Source organism: Pan troglodytes, chromosome 7 (genome assembly GCF_028858775.2).
Source record: "Pan troglodytes isolate AG18354 chromosome 7, NHGRI_mPanTro3-v2.0_pri, whole genome shotgun sequence".
NCBI lineage: Eukaryota > Metazoa > Chordata > Mammalia > Primates > Hominidae > Pan > Pan troglodytes.
The window spans coordinates 59,100,562-59,126,239 of NC_072405.2; the positions used below are offsets into that span (position 1 = coordinate 59,100,562).

Sequence of the window (25,678 nt, forward strand, 5' to 3'; positions counted from 1 at the left end):
ATGTTAAGTTTCCTACTGCACCATGCTGACACCTGGAAAGGTAGATGGAGAGGGCTATTCATATTTCTTGGTTACTAAAGGTTGGAGGTAGAAGCTCAGCTCCTCAGGGAATTCTACTGACATAAGGATGGAGGTGGACGGATAGGTGAGGGCAACTAGCTCCACCTCATTCCACTGCGGTGATGATGGTGGGAGAGACTCAGCTCCTTGCTGGGCCACACCTGTCAGCATGGAAGTGGAGGCACAGTACTTGTCCCATCTCCCACAAGCCCATTTATTCTAATTGCTGCAGGTGAGTATGAAGGTTCAGCTGTCCATGACACCCCGCTGACACTACCCTGGCAGGGAAATTGGAGCCTGCTTCTTTAAGGTGTAGGATGGAAGACCAGCTTCTTGCTAAGCCCTGCTGAAAACCTTGTGAACAGGGAGACAATGGTTCCATTGGTATTTGACTGGATTTGGGCAGGTATTGCCAAAAGGTTTTGTTTTGTTTTTATTGTACCCATTCTCTAGTCCTTTAAAAAGGAGTTACACATTTTTATTGGAGGCTTTACGTTTTTAAAAGTCTTGCTGTTAGCCACTCAGATTGGAGGTTTCAGAGGGTCGTGTCTAGGACATGCAGGAGGAAAACCCAGGGGACTCAGCACTTTTCTTATCCCTGAATTTGAAGTCCCTAGCCATTCATGCTTAGCTGTTCACCTCACAGGGGCTTCCCATATTTTTGTCATCTTATGTGTGAAGTTCTTTAGTTGCATCAGAAAGCATCTGATAAGAATGAGGCCACTCTGTCTTGGCCAGAATAAGAAATCCACAAGTATTGATATTCATGTATTTTAAAAAATTCATTTGATAATATTTTATTTTTTGTTATAATTACTTCTTTGACCCATGGACTATTTAAAAGTGTATCACAAAATTTCAAAATATTTTGGGATTTTCTAATTATCTTTTTTTGCTATTTCTATTTAGTATAATTTCATGCTAGATGATTTCAATCCTTTGATATTTGTTGAGGCTTGATTTTACTCAGCATATACGTTATTTTGGGAAATGTTTTATATGTATTTATAAAGGATGAGTATTGTCATTTTTTTAGTGCTGTGTTGTACGTATTTCAATTAGGTCATATGTGTTCGTTAGAGGCTCTGATCCTCTGCATCATTCATGATTTTTTTCTGTTTATTGTATTAGGTTTTACATAAACATGGTAAAGTGTCCCACTATGATGGTAGATCTGTGTGTTTCTCTACATTGTTGAGTCAGTGTTTGCTGTATATATTTAATTATGTTGTCAGATGCAAGTAGATTTAGAATTTTTATAAATTCCTGTTATATGATGCTTGATAATTATGGCATGTCCAGTACCTTTGGAAATGTTTCTTGCCTTTAAGTCTATCTGTATTAGGATAAATAAAAAACAGATTTCTATTTATTAATATCTACTTGTAAATTCTTCTATCCTATTCTTTAAACTTTTATTAGTCTTACTGTATAAAATATGCCCCTTCTGCATTAAATATATATGTATATATACACATCTATATATTATACATATATTTGCAATATTCTTTGTTGTTTTTAATCCAAAGTAACAAACTTGGTCATTAAATCAAATTAGTCTAGTTACCTTTAATGTAACTACATATATATTTTGATTATACATCTTATTTTTTTCTATTGAAAATCCTAGCTTTTTATAATTAAACCTTTTATTTTGAAAAAATTGAATATTCACGTGCACTTGTGGGAAATAGTATTTTCATTTACTCTTATTATCCCAGATTGTATCACATTGCAAAACTATAATACAATATCCCAACCAGGGAATGGACTTGACAAAATTCACCACTCAGATTTTACGTGTGTGTGTGTGTGTGTGTGTGTGTGTGCATGTTTATTTCTGTGAAATTTTATCACATATGCATGTTCCTGCATCCACTAACGCAGTCAAGTTTTGTATGAACAGTTCCATCATTGCAGGCATTCTCCTGTAGTCCTTCCATAACTACACCAGCATCCCTCTTGCCTTCCTCCCTCACCACATTTCTAATCTCTGACAACTAATAATCTGTTCTTCGCCTCTGTTATTTGATCATATTAAGAACATTATATATGATACTATATAACCTTATTTAATTCAATTTTTGATGCATAATAGATGCATAGTTTTAGAATACATGTGATCATTTAATACATCCATAGAATTTGTAAAAATCAAGTTAGTATACTTACAATATCCATCATCTTAGTATTTGTCTTTTCTTTATGTGAGAACTATTCAAATCCTTCTTTTCCAGCTATTTTTTAAAAATATACAATAGATTATTATAAACTACAGTCACCTTACTAAGCTATTTAATACTAGGTCCTATTTCTTATACTATACTATATATTTGTGCTCATCAATCAACTTCTCTTCATTCTCTCTCTCTTCTAACTTTCCTGGTCTCTGGTAATGAACAATTTCCTAGCTGTCTCAATGAGATCAACTTTTTTAGCTCCCACTTAAATATGAGTGAGAACATGGAATACTTGTCTTTTTGTGCCTGGATTATTTCACTCAATATAATGACCTCAAATTCCATCCATGTTGCTGCAAATGACAGAATTTCATTTTGTTTTTCATGGATGAATAATATTTTATTGCATATGTATACATACATATATATATGAATGTAGTATATGTATATATACATATATATGAATGTAGTATATGTATATATACATACATATATATATGAATGTAGTATATGTATACTACACTTTCTTTCTGTTTTTTTTTTTTTTTTTTTTTTTTGAGACGGAGTTTCACTCTTGTTCCCCAAGCTGGAGTGCAATGGTGTGTTCATGGCTCACTGCAACCTCCACCCCTGGGTTCAAGCAATTCTTCTGCTTCAGTCTCCCGAGTAGCTGGGATTACAGGCGCACCCCACCATGCCCTGCTAATTTTTTGTATCTTTAGTAGAGATGGGGTTTCATCATGTTGGCTAGCCTGGTCTGGAACTCCTGACCTCAAGTGATCCACCCGCCTCGGCCTCCTAAAGTGCTAGGATTAAAGGCGTGAGCCACCGCACCTGGCCAAATGTATACTACACTTTCTTTAGCCATTCATGCACTGATAGACACTTAGGTTGATTTCACATTTTGGCTGTTATGAATATTGTTGCAATAAACATAGGAGCACAGATGTCTTTTCAATATATTGATTTCCTTTCTTTAAAATGTATACCCACTAATGAAATTGCTGGATCGTGTGGTAGTCTTATTTTCAGTTTTTTGAGAACCCTCCAAACTGTTCTGAAGTAGTGGTTGTACTAATTTACATTTTCACCAACAGTGTGTAAGGATTCCTCTTTCTCCACATCCTCAACAGCATTTGTTATTGTCTGTCTTTCATATATAAGCCATTTTAACTGAGGTGAGATATCTCATTGTAGTTTTGATTTGCATTTCTGTGATGATTAGTGATATTGAGCAATTTTTCATATACCTGTTGACCATACGTATGTCTTCTTTTGAGAAATGTCTGTTCAAATCTTCTGCCCATTTTTAAGTCAGATTTTTTATTGTTATTGAGTTGTTTGAGTGTCCTGTTTATTCTGTTCAGTAATTCTTTGTCAGATGGGTCATTTGAAAATATTTTTTCCCATTCTGTAGATTGTCTCTCACTTTATTTTTTGTCTTGTGGTGCAGAAGCTTTTTCGTTTGATGTAATAACTTTTGTCTATTTTTGCTTTGGCTGTGCTTTTGACGTCTTACACAAAACATCTTAGCCCAGACTAATGTCCCAGAGCATTTCCCCAGTGTCTTCTTCCAGCAGTTTCATAGTTTCAGGCTTTCGATTTAAGTATTTAATCCATTTTGATTTTATTTTTGTGTATGGTGAGGGATAGGGCTCTAGTTTCATTCTTCTGCATATGGATCTTCAGTTTTCCCAGCAACATTTATTGAAGAGACTGCCCTTTCTCCAAAGTTGCCACGTTTGTTGAATGTGAGTTGGCTGTAAATGAGAGAATTGATTTCTGGGTTCTCTATTCTGCTCCATTGGTCTATGTGTCTGTTTTGTTGTTGTTGTTGTTGTTGTTGCTGTTGTTTCCTCCCACAGGATAATTTCCTGGAGATTTTCCAAGTAGTTTTATTTTTTCAGTTGTTCATTCCTTTTCATTTCTGAGTGATATCCTATGGTATAGATGTAGCACATTTAAAAAATTCAACCTTTGAAAACATCTAGGTTGCTTCCAGTTTTTGATTATTCTAAGTAAAGATGTATGAATATTTGTATATAGATTTTTTGGAAGCATACATTTCCATTTATTTGGATAAATGCTAAAAAGTGCAATGAATGGATTATATTTTAATAGTATTTTAGTCTTTTAAGAAGCAACCAAATTGCTCTCTAGAGTGATTGTCCAATTTTACACTCGCACCAACAATGTAGGAATGACTGTTTCTCCACATCTCTGCCAGCATTTAGTTTTGTTGCTTTATTGAACCACTTTAATGGGTATGTAGTGACATGTCCCTGTGGCCTTGATTTGCATATTATAATGACACTGAGCATCTTATTATGTACTTATTTGCCATATATCTTCTTCAGTGAAGTGTCTGTTTATGTCTTTTGCCCATTTTGAAATTGATTTGTTAGATTTTATACTGTTGAGATATACATATATCTCAAATTCCTTTTTCTCAACACACGAGTTTTTGTGCTGTTTTATTTCCTTACCTCTTGTAATAATTAGAAATGTTTATTATTTAATATTCCCTCTATTCAATTTTCACATATTCGTGTTTTTGTTATCATTTAAGTTATCGCCTAAGCATTATCATAGAGCCATATATGTATAACTATTACAGTTTAACACAATTTATATCAATTTCAGAAAATGTTAGAACTTTAAGACCCCTTAATTCCTTTGTTTTTTCTTATCTTTGGGCATATTTTTGATATACTTAAAAATGTATGTTAGATATTTCAAAATATATTATTGCTTTCATATAACTATTCAAACATATTCTATTTTTAATCTTTCTTCTCATTACTTTCTTTTGGTTCTATTTTCCTTCTATCTTAAGAGCTCTCTTAATATTTCTATTAAGAGAATGTATATTTTTTAAAAGAGTACATTTATTTACTTTTTGATTTAAAAAAATGCAGTTACATTATTTGAAGACATTTAGCTAGAGAAATTTCTGACAAGAAAGGAATTGTCTGAATGGGTCCAGATGACTCCTTACATTTTCATTTTTATGGCATTCAGCACATCAACAGCTTCATCAGCTGAATTAATTACACTCAATATACATGACAGCAATAAGCATTTACAAACATAACACTATTCAGAATGGATTTCATAGAGATTCACATTCAAGAGCTAATTTATTGTTTGCTCATTCACTCAACCAATATTGACTTAATATCTGTAAGTGGGAGACATTGTGTTTGATTCTTTCTCTGTAAAAGCTCACAGACTAGTGGTAGTAGATTCAGTGAGGGAGTGGGGGGCAAGAAAAGATAAATAAGTGATTTATAATCGATTCATGGATGAATAATACACTATTGCATATATATATGTATATATGAATGTAATATATGTATACTACACTTTCTTTAGCCATTTATCCACTGATGGACAGTTAGGTTGATTTCATATTTTGACTATTATGTATAGTGCTGCCCATGATTACAAATAAAGAAAATTATTTAGCTTGGCTCAAATGTAGGATATTATTTCTTGGTTGCTTTTTTTCCATAGCCCATAATTTTAACTTCAGTGATATAATACCTGTCATATATAATTGCAACCAAGTTGTGTTACAGTCATGTACTATTGTGCATATATAAATTAAAACATCATGATATTTTTCTCAGTAATAATACAGTTTATATTTATCATAATGTAATGACCCGAATTCAGATATAAATATCTGCTTTAAATTTTGAAGTATGTTATAATATTGCAGTGTCAAGGGCATTAGAATAAGAGATAAAGATTGTTAAAATTGGCTGGTCTTTTAATCTCTTCAAGCTTTATTTTTCTTATATGCAAAATGAGCATATAAATATGTGCACCTGTCACTTTATATAATATTATATACATGTTATATAAATATATATATATATATATTTGAATTTGAGAAGTATAATTTTGAGGAGTACTCTCAGTGTTTAGCATACTTTATGGCTGAAAGTACTCAATAAATATTTATAAAATGAATTTTAATGAAAAAAATTCATGTCTTAGTTTTTTCTTTAGGTAGAATTATCATCTACTGCATGCTTTTTAAACACTATGAAAATCGATAATATTGAAAGTAGGCTTTTGGAGTTTAAAAATTCTCAAATGACAGTAGAATTTCTAGTTTTCTCCCAGAGTGCACACACTTGTTTACCTTGAGATGAAGACGTTTCAGATGGTGACAGGTTTGGCACTGGTGGATGAAATTTAGTATCTAAACAGTAGGCAAGTTTAGTGGTTATGAGAATTGTGCTTTTAACAACACAACAATCTTAGCAAATGGGTCTCTAACAATAAAGTGAAATATGAATCTGACTTATAGTAAATACTTAATTCATGGTTGTTCATTGAAGGAGGGAAACCTACAGGAATGTATATTTTGGGGGATCTGAGGAGGAAGCACAATCAGCGAATGTGTGAAGCAGAAAAAAGTAGATAGGAAGAAAAAGAAAAAATACTATCACGTAAGGATGTCATAGAAATTATTTCAATCAGGGTTTTAAGGAGAAGAAAGAGTAGATTGTATCAATTACAGAAAATAAATACTGAAAGAACTGAGGAACAGTGATTAATTTGGGGATGACTTTGGATAGAATAATTGTAGAAGCAAATTGATAAAAAAAAAGTTTGTAAGAAGAAAGATATTGACAGTAGAGAAAGGAGCACAATGTGTAAGAGTATATTCATAAAATGTGATGGGGGGAAAGGGGAATATAAAATTTAAGCATATCATGGTGTTGGTTACTAATTGAGAAGGAAGACTCTTTTTTATTGTTATTATTATACTTAAAGTTTTAGGTTACACGTGCACAACGTGCAGGTTTGTTACGTATGTATACATGTGCCATGTTGGTGTGCTGCACCCATTAACTCGTCATTTAGCATTAGGTATACCTCCTAATGCTATCCCTCCCCCATCCCCCCACCCCACAACAGTCCCCAGTGTGTGATGTTCCCTTTCCTGTGTAAATGTGTTCTCATTGTTCAATTCCCATGTATGAGTGAGAACATGCGGTGTTTGGATTTTTGTCTTTGTGATAGTTTGCTGAGAATGATGGTTTCCATCTTCATCCATGTCCCTACAAAGGACATGAACTCATCATTTTTTATGGCTGCATAGTATTCCATGGTGTATATGTGCTACATTTTCTTAATCCAGTCTATCATTGTTGGACATTTGGGTTGGTTCCAAATCTCACTCTGCCACCCAGGCTGGAGTGCAGTGGTGCAATCTCGGCTCACTGCAACCTCTGCCTCCTGAGTTCAAACAATTTTCCTGTCTCAGCCTCCAGAGTAGCTGAGATTACAGGCGCCCACAACCATGCCTGGCTAATTTTTGTGTTTTTTAGTAGAGATGGGGTTTTGCCATGTTAGCCAGGCTGGTCTGGAACTCATGATCTCAAGTGATCCGCCTGCTTAGGTATCCCAAAGTTCTGGGATTACAGGCATGAGCCACCATGCCCGGCAGAGAAGGAAGACTCAATGGCAAAGGTGCTCATAAACAGAAACAGCACCCACGTCTGATGCGGCAGCTGCCCTTGCAGTTTCATCATCCTGATGTTACATGTGGTTCTCAAAAGTGGATACAGAGGTTGAATTGATTGCATTCCACTTCACAGATTGGTCAGGAGGTCCACAAGGACTGATCTCTGTGTAACTCAGGAGCAATAAATAATTTTTAGAAAACATCAACTAAATACCATTAAGACCCTCTCCATAAGGCATGCAAGTATTCCTTCGTCTGGCATAAACCTCTTCACTTGTTCTTACACAATTATGTAGGGGATTAAAAAAGAAACTGCCACAATCCCCTTAAAATATATGAATCTCTTTGGAAAAGTCCACTCTTCCTTTGAACAATTCTAGATGAATTTTGTATAGTTCTTTCAATCTAGGGCAAATTATCTTGCCAAAGAGTCGCTCTTTGTTTCATTTCTCCAGTTTATTATAACACACTTATTTAATGATATGAATTTATTAATTAATATTAATTTTAATTTTGCCATAGCCAGAGGAGGACAGTATTCCAGGGTGCTTGAATATCTCTGGAAAACTGAACAATAAAAATAAAAAGAAATAACCCTTGAAGAAGTATATGTATTCTGGTAGGCTTTAGTCACAGAATAAAAAATTACATTTGATCAAATGATCGAATATATATTTTCAAAGACCATAAATTTTAACCAAATATAGGTTAAAGGTATATAATGTAGTGCTTCTACTGATGTCATGAGATATTCAAAATTTGCATGGCAATGCTTTCTGTTTCAAATGCCTTCGAGATGGCAGGATTCAGGAATAAAAGGACAGAAAAATTATGGAAGAGCTGTTATGTGACTAGGATTATCCAGGAAGAGATAAATAAAATGATGTCCAGGTAAGCATCTGCATATGTAATACCTGCTCCTGTGAGGGTAGAAAGGTAACAAAGTAGACAAGAGCAACTAAGGACCTTGGGGTCCCAGAGATCAATTGTACTGGGGCTTCTTTGCACAATTTATTACTTTTGCCAGGGAATCCTGCTATGCCAGGAAGAAAAGGGTATTCATTTAGTTAAACTGGATTTATTGAGGGCTGGGAAGTAGTAAGATTGGAGTGACTGGAGGTCACAGTGACAGGAAATTCTAAAATGAAAAATAACCACATAATTTGCGTGGATGAACAGGAAGCTCAGTCTAGGCAATGCAGCTAGATCCTGGATAGATATATGAACTAGGGTAATTGGAAGGGCTAAGAAAGATCAGAAAAATAATAAGGTAATTTGGTGGTGATGGAAAGGAAGAGGGTGTAGTTAAAGAACAGAAATGTGAGAATTCAAGTCTGACAGTGGAGCTGTCTTGGATAACATCAGATCTCAAGTTAGCAAAAGCAGGAGATTGCTAAAGTAAAGTGGAGATGGACTTGTTTGTTTTTGTTTCTTACTTACAGATTAAAGATTCCGAGCACTGTGCTAATGCTATGAGAGGTATAAAATAGCATATATGGCTTTTCCTTCAAGGAGCTAGCAGCTTGGTAAGATCGAACAGTATTTAGCGCTACACAAACATGTTTAATACCACAGAGAAGAAGTGTTGCAATAAAGGAATCAGGAAGTCTAGGGGCACTAAAGTGGAAGAGATTCATTCCAAATACATGAGTTAAAGAAAATCTCATGGAATAGATGGCACCTGAGTTAACTTCTTAACATTTGAAATGGATTTTGACAGGTAGAAATAACACAACTGGTATTTTTAACAGATTCTTCAGTTGTTAAGAAGTCCAGTCTATAGTCTTCAAAATACAGCCTGAGGTGTGCAGAATATGTGTTGCCTTCTTCATTTCACGACCAGAGGAACTGCGGGTCAGAGAGTTTCACGGTGTTAACTGACTTGCAAGGACCTCAGAGATATTGAAGGAGCATAGATGGGCATCTCAGACAAAGGAGTACTGGGGAGAAAGACGCTGTTGCAAAAAGTGCAGGACTTCTTTAGGGAATGACAAGTTATGTGGTTTCAATTCATGAAACAACTGGTGAATTTAAGATCTGGAAAATAAGCCACAAAAAATAACTTGAAAAATCTCCTGATGTATCTAAACAGCTTAGGTTTTGTGCCTGAAAAATTAAAAGAGATGACATGGCAGTGAACCAAAGTAGTGCACACAGGGAAGAAACAGCTCAGGCCTGCTGTGTGTGGATTACACTCAACAAGACAGAGTAAAATGCTACAGTCACAAACCCGAGGGGCCTCTTCTTATTTCTTTCTTTCCTTCAATAACATCCCCCTACCAATTAAGTAATAATGAAATCAAGTAAATGAGTCAATGTTCTGTCCTCACACACAGGGCCACTCTGTGAGACTGATTTTTCTCATTGTTCATTTTGTGTACTTTATTCTCTCTTTTTTCCATATCCTTCACCCCACAGAGAGATATTCCTAAAATATAAACATGATCCTTTCCTTCCAGTGCTTCAATGTCTCCACTGGCTCCCCTGACTCTCAGGATCAGGGAGAAAAATTGCAGCAAGATATGTGAGTTATCACTGATTACACCTTGTCTGATCACCAACTTCATGGATTGCCTCTTCTTCAGATCCACACACAATGTGCCAGACAACCCACATTTCTTTGGATATACTATGCTTTTCATGCCTTGTACGTTTTCTTTTGGATTAATTATCTCCTCTCTAAAAATTTTGCTTTCCCTTACCTGCCCAAACCAAGCCACTCCACTGCTTAGCCCAATAGGGTGGAGTAGCTTTGATTCTACTCACTTCTTCTTAATTCATTTTAAAAAGTAGTTATTGAATCACATCATTTCTAATGACTTTAAGGGGGAAATTATACATAGAACTTCAGCCATATGTGAAAGTACCGGGATCCACCAATTACTCATCAAATCCTTGTTAAATCTGTAAATTGTTCTCATTTTTAGGGGAAATTGAGGCACAACTAAGTGAACTAAGTTGCTTCATCTTCACTCTCACTAATATATGTTTATTTCAGTTTCATATCATCTCAAGTTTTACCAGTGACAGTCCTTTCCTCGCTGGTCTAATAGGATCACCCAAGCCACACAAATCTAGCCACTGTGGTCCTCTATGTGGAGTTGAGCAGTGGTTCCTTGCAGACTTTAAGCCCACCTCATTCTGAGCCTGCCTGTTTTTCCATGGTGAGCTTCCAGAACTTGTGCTCATTCCAGTCACTCCAAACTTTTACATTTTAGTCTCTGCAACTCTTGCTCCTTGTGCATGAAAGTGCATGCCCTCATGTGGGGTAAAATCAACAATGAATCAAAACAGGAATCACTAACTATATTAATTAGAAATGATGTATATTTATTGGATTGCTTATGTTCGGTTGAAAATTATTCATGAATTTGTATAGTGAGTAGTATATTTTTCATTCAAGGAAGACTAAATTTGTATTTTAAATGAATAAACCTACTTTGAGATTGAGCAACATTTGAAAATACTTTTCACTGCCAGAGCAGTTACCAAGAATCTTTAGAAAGCTGTATAAGTGGAGAGTGGAAAAACAAGCCTGAACAAAAAACTTCAGACTAACTCTTCAGTGATGTAATTTTTTTTAGTGTGTGTATATGTGTATATATGAGACACATAATTTTGCCTGGGTATCCATAAGGTTACTGTTAATGCTGTAAAAGTTTAATGTCTCACAATGCTAAATTAATGGGTAATGGAGTCTATTGATTTCATAATAAATATTAACTATTTTTGTTTATCTTGAGTTAAAAAATTACATTTTCTAAAAGCTACAAATAAAAACAAAAGCACTTCAGTTTTTCCCTAGTGCTTGATGAGAAAATAATTCTATGTGGGGAAATTTTCTTTTAACACTGAAATATTGCAATCAAGACCATATTGATGGATTATTCAGGGGAATATTATACATAGAACTTCATCCAGGTATTAAAGTATTTAGATCCACCAATTATTCAGAAAATACTTGTTAAATCTGTACAGTAAATTGTTCTCACTTTAGGTGAAATTGAGGCCCAACTAAGTGAGCTAATTTACTAATAACCTTCTTTACTTAGTAATGGAGGCCCCAGATAACTGTAATTTTTATGATCAACTTATACTATAAGAGGTCATATGTAATCAAAAAACTGTTCAAGTATTTCACTTATGTTCGTAAAAGAGTTTCCATATTTGAAAAGTTGAAACAGAATGTAAAAAGTGATATGTATTAACTTATAAGCCTAGTTTCATAAAATATCAGCCCCTCAGAATTATTCTATGTAGGCACTGTGTAACATCTATAATTACATAGATTGAAGATTTGATCGAAGTGTATTGACTTTTATTAGCTAAAAAATCTAGCTGCTATTTAAAGCAGAGAAGACAAATATGATCAAGATATGCTTTAATTTATGGTACATGAAGCAATGGTTATAACCAGAGAGCGGAAAGAAATATGTATTACTAAACTCCAATTATTTCTCATTTTCTATGGATGGTTAAACTTCTGTCTGAATACTTTAAACATCTTACTTGCCATTATGCATCAGAATTAAAGCTAAAAATATCATGTGAAATTATAACATTCTTTTCATTCAATGTTTATGCTGTCACAAATTCAAACTAACTTTATTTCAAAAAGATGGACAATAGTTATACTTCTGAAATTCTTTTAGTATATTTTTAAAAGAAAACAAAAGAGCATACCTAAGCACATCCCTTTTTTCATTATAAAGTGCTGTGTCCAAGATATGAGAACCAGTTTCTCTAAAAATATTAATAATTTGAACCCTCAGAGTCGTGGATGCCCAAGGCCTTATCATGTACCCAGTTCTGAGACAGGAAGGCAGAGTGGCATAGACCTACCAGTAGACCTGAGCCAGACATGCTCTATGGGGTTTTCTTTGGGAAATAAACTCATGTTTTATATCCAAAAATGTCTAGTAGAAGAGCCAGGAAAGGTGTTTGGAGAAAACATATAAATGTATACATTTTACATAGCATTTTGAATATTGAATTGCAAAAGTTTTCTGTTACTTCAAAATTGACTGGAATTGAAATATAGTTTGTGTATTGTGTTGCACAATGAAGTAATTCTTAAGCCTGAGACTTTGGCTAGTTTCCATCCATTTTGGGATTTTATCTATTCCTGTCCATTAAGTTTATATCTAAACATTGCAATATCTGGAAGTAAGGAAGTCATTGAAGCTATAGGAAACACTTTTAAATTCAATAGCACTTTTGTGAACAATTTTAAAAGGCATCATTTAATTGTCTATGACAACAAAAACAAAAGTCAATAAAATACTGTCAGAATGCTTAGACTGATCATAGCATTTTAAGAAAAAGTTTAATGCTAATGAAATTGGCAACATCCATGCAAATGGAGAGCATGATCATTTACACCTGGAAAGAAGGTATGAACCTCTTGTTCCAAATCATCTTTGGGAAGATGAACAGACTGAGAATGAGGGTGGAGAACAATGGACAAAGTGCTGCCACTCATGTTATCATCAAGTGACTTTTTAATATCACGCTTAATATTTTATTGCCTGTTTTTACGATCTTTCTAAGTCAGAAAATGCATTGACAAATGTTAAGGGGAGACAATGGTAGCCAAAATAATAAGTAAACTATGCATAATGTTATAGCAAACTGGGAAAAGAAAGCATCTAAAATTTCTTAGATTCTCTTTTATTTACATGTTGTATGTTTTAGAAGTCAAAGTTTCTCCATAGTTACCTGAATCTAAAGATGCTTCCTATGAAATTGAAATTGTATGTCATTTGGGTCTATCTTCAGTGTTTCATTTAAAACAGAGATGCTTATAAAGTCAGGTAACCAAATATGAATTTGGAGGCTGATATTTATATTGTATGAAAGATAAGCTTTTCAACAGATACTATTATGAGTTGCAAATAGATCAATGACATGAGGTTTTGATCTGATTTGTTCTGAACATCTGCAGGCAGAATGCCTTTCAAGTCATTGCTGTGGATGGGGTCTGCAGTGGTATTATTCAGTGCCTCTCTGCTGAAGACTGCGTTGACTGGCTACAAGCAATAGCAACTAACATTTCAAATCTCGCAAAGCACAATGTAAGTAATGATTCAAGGAATACCTAGCCAGGGTTTCTCAGGCTTTATAAAATCCTTCAGTATATATGTAACTTCACATCAATTGTTTGGTGTTCTTCTCAGAATGAGACATTCATGAAAGCTATTCTGGAATACTTATTGTAAGAAAACCGAGGGTTCTAGCCCAATTTATGAGTTCAATAATACACACAGATTTCCATTAACAGGCATTATAAACCCCTACATTACTTAAGCAAATGAAAATAACTAGTTAGCATATAATCACTAAATATATTTAAGTAAAAGCATTCTGGACTAATATAGTACTGGATTTCAAGACAGCATCATTGATTTACCTTTAGTGATCTTAGAATTGCAGCTAGAAAGGTTTGAGGAGTAGTAGGCTAGGAGGAAAGGAGTTAGCATAGAGACTGAAGGGAACAGTCAGAAGATTGCCATTGTGTCACATTAGATAGAGCCTGGTCTGTATTATTAGAAATGGCTTCTCTGCATTTTCTCTCTTTCCACTACAACCGTTGCTTCCTTCCACATTCCTGTGTCTCTTTATTTTAGCTATCTTCTCATTATTTTAACTCTTTGAAAACCTAAATAATTCTTTCCCCCGTTATTAATAATTCTATGAGAAATATAGTCTAACAAAATATACAAAACCATAAACCTTACCTTACTGAGTATCAATCTAGGTATCATTAATGATAATTATTTTAGAAAAAGTACTTGTCATCATCCATGCCTTTGTGTTAATTCTCTCCTCAGTCCGCAATTGTTCCATGCGATGTTGAGGCATTTCAGAAGTCCTAAGGGAGATCGGGAGTCTAATATACAAATGATCAAGCAGAAATACATAACTCTGTCACCAGCACGTGAACACACAAAATTGTTCTTATGTAAATGACCCTTCAGATCCAAGTATCCTTGCACAGAGTAGACTTTGCTTTGAAACCTAAGAAAGGATTGTGGCCACTATACCTTTCTAAAACGACAGGAGGACCACTAGCCAATAAAGGCAACTGTCTAGTTTCCAGTCTATGGCTATTTCAAACAACGCCATCATAATGGCCATGCATATGGTGATGGGATCCTCTGGGAATGGGGTTGACAGTCATGGGATATGTGCATGGTCAATTTTACCAGGCAATGTTAAGTGTTTTCCAATTGGCTGTGCAATTTACCCCTCACTCTTGGTGGATGATATGTTTCTTTCTATAATCTTCAAAACTCTGTGTCACGCTGCCTTTTGAATTTTTGGTTATTTGATACATGTGGAAATGTGCTTCCAGTGTGAATAAAAACAGATTTTCCTTTTTTTTTTTTTTTTTTTTCTGGTGGTTCCAGGATAGGTGTAAATACACCAAGACTTACCCAGGCTCATCCCTCAACAAGGAGGCTAAACATGGGTGTGTCTAGATTGGGCAAGAGTGAGCTCTCACTCCCAACCCACCCTTGCTAATCTGGTGTTGTCACCATATTAGAGTTGAGGTTGCACAAGAGGGCATAGGTTTCAGAAAGACTGAAAAACAAAGAAAAAAATAGAAAAGAAATGCAATGTTTCTCTAGGGATTGTTTCCTCTCCTTCGACTGACTTATATGGATGCTTCTAGAGTTAAACACAGAAAAATACCTGAGAGTAGGGAATTTGTTACAGAAATGATTAGAGTTTCTTAAAAACAAGATATGAACTTATATTTGTGAGACAAATATAATTGTGTTCTTTTGAAAGAACAGAATGTTAAACTTTAAATCCAAAGTTTTTTTTCCTTATCTAGATCCAAATTTGCATTGACCTAAAATCCTAGGAATATTGTCATGCCATATTTCTTCAAACGTCTATTCAGTTAGAATGCTGTGCTTCAGCTGACAAGCATTTGAAAAGTCAATGCTTTAGTTAAAAGCAACAGCAACAACAAAACAGTGAAGACGCAAATGTCTCTACCCTCTGTAAGCCTAAGGAGGGACAAGCCGCATTTTACTGCTTGTTTTTCATCCTTGTAATAAGTGCTCACCGTCATATGATTCCCCTATACTATTGTTTTAACTGTTGGGAGATCCATACGTCTGTTGCATATTAAAAGTTATGTATTTCTTCTTTCACCTCCTGTTTCTATATTCTAATTACATGTTCTTTTGTTCTTGCAATCAGTTTCCATTCAAAAGTATTAGGTTACAATGTATTCTGATATGGAAAGTACTACATAAATGTTGAAAAGTTATTAGGCATAGCAATAAAAAATGTGAAAGTCACATTGATTTCGGAGAAGGCAGAATGCATTGATGAAACAATTAATATGGTTAATTAGCATAAAGAAAGAAATTAGGCAGAAAGAGTAGCTAGGAAAGTTTTGCTTAGGTTAATTAGATATCAGTTCTACTTCTCTTATTTTTTTAATTCTAAAGATATACTGGAAATAACACCTTATGGAAAGATGTAGGCCTTTTTCTTTATTTGCCAATATTCTGAGAGTATAGGCTTGTATAAGTCTGACTTGAATAGCTTGTTAATAATAGGTGCAGAAATAAAAATATTGTGATAAATATTTAAAGAAATTCCACTCAAGAGATTATCAGGCATAAAATAAAACTGAAAAAAAGGATTAAAATGCATCTAAAATAATACGTTTGACAGTTTAAAAATTATGCTATTGAAATAAGACATACATATGTATATAAACTTTTTAATGATGAATCACATTTTATCGTAAAGCTAGTTGGAGAACAGACAGGGGAAGGATAAAAGAGAGCAAAAACAAAAAACAAAAAACAACCTGCGTTAGAATAATTAGATCAATGTGTTGATCATTTTCTTTTCTCTTTGCTCACTAGTTTCTCAAAGTAACTTTATGAGACAGGGATTTTCATACCCAGTTTTTAAAAATTCTATATAATTATAGTTGCTATAATTCTTCTTCCAGAAATAATTGATCATAATGGCTAAAAATACCTAGGCAAACACTGACAATGTAAAATTGTATTTTATCATTATTCAGAGTGGCTCCAAAATATTTACAATAGTTGTTAATATTTAATACTTATAAATGATGTCTAGTAGAATCAGGGTGAAGGCTTTAGGGACTTGTCTTAAGCTGTATTGGCACAGCTTTCAACTCATTTTACTTAAATTCTATGCTTTCACATTGGAAAGCAAAGCATGGCAGAGGCTATGCTGTTGTGGGGTGGGTGGGGTTCAGCTCATTTCTTAACCAACTCTCACATAATGAGCATTTGCTATTATTTTAGGTGAGCATTCACTCCCAGTGAACTATTATTTTAGGTAAAGTGGACTTGAGTAGATTCTAAAAGGTAGAATTTATAAATTGTAAAATACAGTAATTGCTTCCAATTAATAATTTACCAATTTTTTATTCATTATTTCACGAGCTATATGAACAAGTATTAGTAGAAAGTTATCAATTTTTATTTCCATGATCATTTCATATTAAATAATTGAAGACTTTAAAATATGCAATGTTGTAATAGGGTGAAGTTTTTGGGAACCTTGGAAATAAGTAAATATATTTGGCATAATATATAAGGGATATGAATCATCAGACTTTGATGGGTAGGTTAGTAAGATGCTCCCCCGTGATGTTCACTTCCTGGCATTTACACCCTTATGGGATCACCTTCCATGTGCGTTGGCTCCATACTGAGCTCTGAAGCAGACGCTTCTCTTATAAGACTTCAGATGAGATAGCAGATGACCCTTGAGAGCATTTTGAGAAATCCAGTACATTCTAACCCACACTAATCACATGCTGAGGACTCAGCACATGCCAGTCACATCCTGAGGGCTGGCTCAACACACAAAGATGTCCCAACCAGAGGCCCATGCCAGCTGTCCCTTACCCTGCACCCCATCTCACACCACTCACACAGGCACAGGCTGTATAGACAAGTTATTTACTTCTTATTATAACCTTGGGCCCTTTCTGCCCTGGAAAGTAGGGGTGGGCAAGGAGGCTGGGCCCAGCATGCACCCCCACTTCTTTAGGGGCTGATCCCTCCTACAGTATCAGGCCGGTGGTGGCAGGGGTAGAGGTTGGAGAGTAGGGGAGAAAACAAAAAAAAAAAAAAAAAAAAAAAAAAACGGGATGAAGACCCAGCTATGCCACATGTGGACTCCTGACATACAGAGATTATAGGATAATAAATATTTGGTTAAAGTCACAAAGTTTTGGGATATTCTGTTACACAGCAATAGGGAACTGTATTAGTTTCCTAAAATTCCAAAATTTCCTAAAACAATTTCAAAGCAAATTACACAAACTTGGTGCCTTCAAACAACAGAAATTCATTTTCTCACAATTCTGTGGCCCGTTTGTCTGAAATCAGATGCCAGCAGGATACATCCCTCTGGACTCTGTAATGCAGAAGCCTTGTCTCTTCCAGCCTCTGGTGGCTGCCAGCATTCCCTGGCTCACAGCCACATCACACTGACCTCCGCTTCTGTGGTTACATTGCTTCTTTCTGTGTGTGTCACTTATCAGAACACTTGTCATTGGTCCCAGGGCCCACTCAGGTATTCCAGTCTGACCTCAAGATCTTTAACTGAAGTAGTTCTGCAGGACCCTGTATCAGGTTCCAGGTTTTCCATGTGGATATTTTGGGAGGAGCATTTTTGGCCTACCACAAGAACTATCTGGCAGGAGAACAACATGATTAGATTTAGACAGTTCTGTCTGATTTTTGTGCGATGTCTCCTATAGCAGTTCAGTTTCAAAGCCTTTGCTTTGCCATTTGGGTGTTCCACACGTGCATTGCTTGGGGTGGGCCCAGAGCTTCTTGCAGTTCACACATAAAATCAGGATATCGCCTCCTTCCCTTCACTCCTAAGTGGGAGTTCCCCACTCTTACTGGATTCTAGCATCACTCTCTTTGGTCTTCTCTCCAGAAATCCAAGGCTTTTCTCAGAGTTTAGTTTCCTGTACTGATGCACATTTCCTCATGACTGGAGAAAACAGCATGAGAAAAGGAGAGTAGAGTGGGGATCCCTCATGCCACAAAAACTAATTTTTCCAGAACCTTTAGATAGAGGGTGGAATTTCTCTCTGAGTTTCCAGCTGGCCAGGCTGCCCCAGGCTCCATGGCAGCAGCTGCATGGCCAGGGGGGCCTTGGAGTCAGCTCAGGAACCAAAACAAAGGAACAGTAACAGAGATGTCTTCCACAGCTGTTGGCTCGCAGAGGCCTCTTCCCAGGTCTCTGATCAGCAAGACACGCTCTCTCAGAGATTTTGTTTGTTGTCCATGACTTAATTTGTCTTGACCTCAAGTCCATGCTGGGAGATAAACGAAGCAAGAAAAAGAAAGGAAAACAAAATAAAAACAGGTAAACTCCTGTTTGCCATATTAATCATTATTCAATTTTTGCTTCTTTCTAAAAAGTTCTTGCTATTATTTATTGTACAATGTTCTCAGATAGTTAGTTGCCTTTTGCATTTTATCTAGTGCATTGAGGTATAACCGGTGGGAAAGATGGCTGCAGTGTTTTTTTTTTTCCCTTCTTGGCTCTAACTGGAAACAATAGATACTTTTAATAGAAAACAAAATATAAGAAACAAAACAACTACATGATATTTGTAGAGTATCAGAAAAAAAAACTGCTATTATACCTTGGAAATATTTTTTTAAAGTTCTGATAAATTTATTTTCAGACAAATAGAAAAATAAAGAAAATTCAACGAAATAAAGATTTACTAAAAGAAATATTCAGGGTACTTTTAAATTTTTTGTATTTTTTATTTATTCAACAAATATTTATTGAATACTTGCCTATGATGTGTCAGATACTGTGTTCTATTTTTTTGTTTGTTTTGTTTTCAACTTTTATTTTAGAAACAGGAAGTACATGTGTAGGTTTGTTACAAAGGTGTATTTTGTGATGCTGAGGTTTAGAGTATAATTGACACCATCAACCAGGTAGTGAGCAAAGTAAGGGGTGCTATTTCAGGCAAAGAAAAATCATGCCAGACAGAGGCTTGGAGATGTGAGAAGGAGTAAATAGTACAGGAGAAAATGAATACATAGATGAATCTAGATGAACATTGTTTGTATTAAAATGGGAATAATTTCTTGTAGTGTTTAGATAAATAAACAAAATTAAAATATATTGCAAAAGCAATAACAAAAATATCCAAAGGAAGCAAATGTAATTAGTATTAAATTTTGTTATGTCAAAATGGATTGTTTGTTTCCTAGAGAAAGCCCTAACTAGCCAGAATGTGTATCTTCTAAATTAACAAAGGAATAAGTGAAAAAATAATGCTAATACCTACTAAAAGAAGTTCATAAAAAAATAAAAAAAGAAAGCAAACTAGAGCAGGTTGAACAAATAGTAAGTATACAGTAAGATGATGATTTATATCCAAATATAAGGTACACTTTTTACAAGAGGAATTCTAAAGATATTGGAAGATTGAAAGTCAAAATTTAGAAAAATACCTTGCACCTGAAAAAATAAGAACTTGGAAAGGATTCCCTATTTAATAAATGGTTCTGGTAGAACTGGCTAACCATTTCTGGAAATTGAAACTGGACCACTTCCTTACCCTTTATACAAAAATTAACTCAAGATGGATTAAAGACCTAAACGTAAAACCCAAACTAAAAAACCCTAAAAGAAAATCTAGGCAATACTGTTCAGTACATAGCCATGGACAAAGATTTCATGACAAAAATGCAAGAAGCAATTGCAACAAAAGCAAAAATTGATAAATGCAATCTAATTAAACTAAAGAGTTTCTGCACAGCAAAAGAAACTATCGTCAGAGTGAACAGACAACCTACAGAATGGGAGAAATTTTTTGCCATCTGTCCATCTGACAAAGGCCTAATATCTGGAGTCTACAAGTAAATTAAACACATTTACAAGAACAAAAATACGTTAAAAAGTGGGCAAAGGACATGAACAGACACTTCACAAAATAAGACATTCATGCAGCCGAAAAACATATTAAAAAAAAACCCTCAACATCACTGGTCATTAGAGAAATGCAAATCAAAACCACAGTGAGGTACCATCTCAGGCCAGTCAGAATGGTGATTATTAAAAAGTCAAGAAGCAACAAATGCTGGCAAGGTTGCACAGAAAAAGTAATGCATCTATACTGTTGTGGGAATATAAATTAGTTCAACCATTGTGGAAGAGAGTGTGGTGATTCCTTAAACGTCTAGAAACAGAAATACCATTTGATCCAGCAATCCCATTACTGGGTATGAACCCAAAGGAATATAAATCATTCTATTATAAAGACACATGCACGTGTATGCTCATTGCAGCACTATTCACGATAGCAAGGACATTGAATCAACCCAAATGTCCATAAATAGTAGATTGAATAAAGAAAACTTGGTACATATACACCATGGAATGCTATACAGTCATAGAAAGGAACAAGATCATGTCCTTTGCAGGGACATGGATAGAGCTGGAAGCTGTTATCCTCTGCAAACTAACACAGGAACAGAAAATTAGACACCACATCTTCTTATTTATAAGCAGGAACTGAATGACAAGAACACATGGACACATCGGGGGAACAACACACACTGTGGCTGGTTGTTGTTGGAGAGGAGGGAGAGCATCAAGAAGAACAGCTAATGGGTGTGGGGCTTAATACCTGTATGAGGGGTTGATCTGGGCAGCAAACCACCATGGCACATGTTTATCTGTGTAACAAACCTGCACATCCTACACATGTTCCCCAGAACTTAAAATAAAACTCAATAAAATAAAGAAGGAAAACAAATAAATAAATAAATTGACATAATTTGAATATTTCTCTAAGTGTTTAATAACTAAATGGATTTGAAGCTTTTAGACTGACATTATGACATTTTAAGTAATGCTTCCATGTAACTGAATGATTTGGTTTGTTCTGTGTCCGCACCCAAATCTCATCACAAATTGTAATCCCCATGTGTCAGGGGAGGGACCTGGTGTGAGGTGATTGGATCATGGGAGTGGTTTCCCCCATGCTGTTCTCATGATAGTGAGTGAGTTCTCATGAAAGCTGATGGTTTTAAAAGTGTGTGGCAGTTCCCCCTTTGCTCTCTCTCTCCTGCTGCCTTGTGAAGAAGGTGCTTGCTTCTCCTTTGCTTCCACCATGATTGTAAGTTTCCTGAGGCCTCCCCAGCCATGAGGAACTATGAGTCAATTAAACCTCTTTCCTTTATAAATTACTGAGTGTCAGGTATTTCTTTATAGCGGTGTGAAAACAGACTAAAACAGTTAATTTACAAATTAAATAAATATGTATTTTAAAAACCAGAAAAAAGGAAAAAAATACAGTGCAAACCATAAAAGAAAGGTTTGTAGCTTTGTTAATACTAGGCAAAGCAAACTTCACAGCAAATATATTACTAAATATAGATATGGTCACTTCATAATAATAAAAAAGTTTAATGCACTAGGAAACAAATGCAAACATCATGTCACATGGGCTTAAATATATCTAGATGGAATTGAAAATATAGACTGATGAGAAAGTAAAAATCATAAAATCTCAGAACTAGAGACACAAAATGGTTAAGGCCTGGCTATGAGGAAACTGAAAGTAAAATAATAGATTACAGAATCAGAAGAAGAAAATAAAATTCATGCTCAGCCTTTATTTCAACCTATAGGGCTAGTCATTATCACATTATTCCATCATACACAAGCGACATTTCCCATTGAACTATTCATTCAGTACTAGGTGTCTAGAATGTCTCCCCAGCCTGAGCTGGACATTAGAACTCACTTTAATTATCTTTCTTCTATAACCTTTCAGCTTTCCTCACTGTCATTCCTTAGGGTCAAAAATAGTCCTGTGAAGATTCTCGCCATCCAAAATCCATCTTATATATGTCCTTACCCAAAAAAGATAACTGTTCATACATTTTAAAGACTCCTAAAATTTTCTGATTTATAAGTTACAATGTGTAACTGGAAAGCAATTTGAAAAATGTTATTTTGTCAATAATTCAAAACTGACATTTTATCTTGGTTTCATCTTATAAGATTTAACTCTACCCATCTGTGGTAGGAAGAATAATGCCCACGCAAAGATGTCTATGTCCTAACTCCCACAACCTGTGACAATTCCATGTCATATGGCAATAGAGAATTAAGGTTACAGATACCATTAACATTGCTAATCAGCTGGCCTTAAAATGGGGAAATTAGCCTAGATTATCCAAGTGGGTCTAATGTGATTCTCTACAAGTGTAAGAAGTCAAAGTGAGAGAACAAGAGACAGCAGTGAAAGAGGAACTGAACCCAGTGTTTCTGGCTCTGAAGATGGAGAAGGGAATGCAATTCAAAGAAAGCAGTAGTCCAATAGCAGTGAAAGGCTGCACTTCTACTCTAGAGCCTCCAGAAAGCAGCACAGCCCTGCCAACACCTCAATTTCTCCCCTGTTTGATTCATTTAGGACTTATGAGCTACAGAACAGTATGATAATATATAAATGTGTGGGTTTTTCTTAAACCACCTTAGTTTGTAGGAATTTGATATGACAACAATAGAAACTAATACAACATATCTTTATCCAGTTGCATGTTTCCACTTAATGTAAAGTTCACAGTTTAATTTGAAAATCATGCCTTTAACTCATGTCATATGTAGCTTTTTCAGAATAGCCATAAAATGTACTTGCATATGTTAGAAAACAACCTAACATTTACATTATTAATTAGTCCCAGTGCAAATCAGCCTATAGTAATACTACTAGAGTTCCTATATACTTAATTTATAACCAACTGACATCACCAGAGAAACAATGATCAGAATCGTTGCATTCACGCAGTCTGAGCAAGGATTGTCTTTGGAACTGGGAAGCAGTGTTGGCTCTCAGTGCCTGGATAAACATGGCTAGAAGCTTTCAAATATCACAGGAAACCAGGAGGGAGAAGCCACACAAGACGAGAATAAGGAACTGCTGTCCCTGAAGAGCAGACATGACTGTTGAATTGTCAGGCAGTCACAACTGAGAAAGACGGCAACTGATCCCTGAGAGTGTCTGTGAAGATGGGGCCTAGTGCTGGCTGGCTCAGATCACACAGCAACTACTGCCTGTATCCTTGTATTTCCAGTACTTAACACAGCCCATATGGAGCAAATAAGAAGTGAATGAATGAGTACCTTATCAATCAACAGTTGTTTGAAGGAAACATTGCTGAGAATGTAAAGAAAAATGAAGACAGAAGAGAGAAAAACACATTTAGCTACAGTAAGCACTGCAATAAGAGATTCACATGTACTACTCCTTAAATTCTTACATGTTCCGTGGGGCCACTGTGCTTTAGAGTAGGGAAAAGTTGCTGTGGTCATGAGGAAACAGAGGTGCTGTCCATGGTAGATGTTCCCTGTGTTTCTGGGTGTAGTTCCTTTTGTCCATCATAAATCTCTGTCTCTCATAATGAAATGTCTGATAGACAAATTTTTTTTTAAATAAATTTTGTTTCTATAACTCACTGAGTCACTTTCTAAGTGGCAAGTACAGAAAAATACAGTGTAGCAGAGCAATTGGAAATAAGTGGACTTTAAAGCATATATCTAGTTGCAAATCAAGACAAATAGTTTTGAACACGTATCATGTACAACAACTTGGAGTCTCCTAAGAATACATTGACTTGTGGTTTCCTAAAACCTTCTTACTGGAAGGTATCAGGAGATTATCTAGCCCCATTTCCTGCCCAATTAGAAATCTCTCCTGAAAAGATTCTTTCAGACAGCTCTCTCCTGGAAATCTTTCAATGACATAGAAAGCCATTGCTTCACAATATAGCAATTAAATTTTTTGACAACTTAATATTAGGAAATACTTTTACTGAATAAAAATCTCTCTCATGACATTCATCCATTTGTACTAGTTCTGATTTGAGAAAGACACACAATAATCCAACTTTCTTTTTCAAAGACATACAATAATTCAACTTTCTCTTCCTCCAGCATACAAAGACAAGTGTCACATGTTGCATTCCGTTTTTTTTTTTTTTTAATAGAAATATCACTGACTCCTTTCTGCTTCTCTCTGACATGTCATCCAAGACTTTCCCTGTCCTGGTCGCTGTCTCTGGATGTAGAAGCCCTTTAGAATAAGTAGAGTGATAATATAATTAACTTTGTATTATTGTAATTGTCATGAGCTCAAATATTTTTGAGATTCACTATAGTTTGATGTATATTTACTGATTTTGTACAATAATATATAAACATATATAGCAAACAATGACCTTACATTTTATTATAATGATCAATGAAGGATCATATTTTCACATTAACTGATATTGCACTTCATTGTGGCAATAGTAAATAAAATTCAAAGTTTGAATAGTTATTTTACATTTAAACTCATGTATGGGCCAGAAAGCCCAATTCTTGTGCTGGCTGCACAAATTACTAAATACTCAAAGGGATGAAAGCCCCTCCCTCCCATACTCAAGTATTTACATGAAAATCTAGCTTCTCAATTTTTTACTTTTCAAAGACTGAGATTTTAGTGTTGTTGCCTTCTTTCTTAGCTTACAATGATATTTAAGATGTTTAACAGAAGTGTCTATAAGTTTTTTTAAAGATTAATAATTCATTAAACACTAACAGAAGGCTAGTTTTTGCCTTATATCTTTGAAAATAATGCCATACAATGAGGACTTCAAATGCAATATTGTGGATGTTACAATCTCCAATAAAAATATGCTATTATTAAAAATGTCCTTTCTTTCTTAATTTTGTTTATTAATGTGTATAGCGATCTTCTTCCAGCGTTAAGAAGGGAAAGTGGAAAATATACAACTTTGGAGTGGACAAACCTAACAAACACTACTGCAGCTGGGTGGTTAACGTCAACTGTGATGTCAAATTAATAATATGTACCCTTGATATGGTGTAACAAAAATGGCCC

At 35.1% G+C, this 25,678-nt stretch overlaps 1 protein-coding gene across 8 annotated transcripts in view; it reads left to right on the forward strand.

The window, feature by feature from the left end:
* Positions 1-25,678, forward strand: part of SNTG1 (syntrophin gamma 1) — an 869,847-nt gene that overhangs the window by 612,594 nt on the left and 231,575 nt on the right. For all 8 annotated transcript variants that reach the window (XM_063817091.1, XM_009455347.5, XM_009455346.5 and 5 more), the window contains one exon: positions 13,670-13,799. In XM_063817091.1, the coding sequence (XP_063673161.1) occupies positions 13,670-13,799 (130 nt within the window). The remainder of the gene's footprint in view (positions 1-13,669; positions 13,800-25,678) is intronic.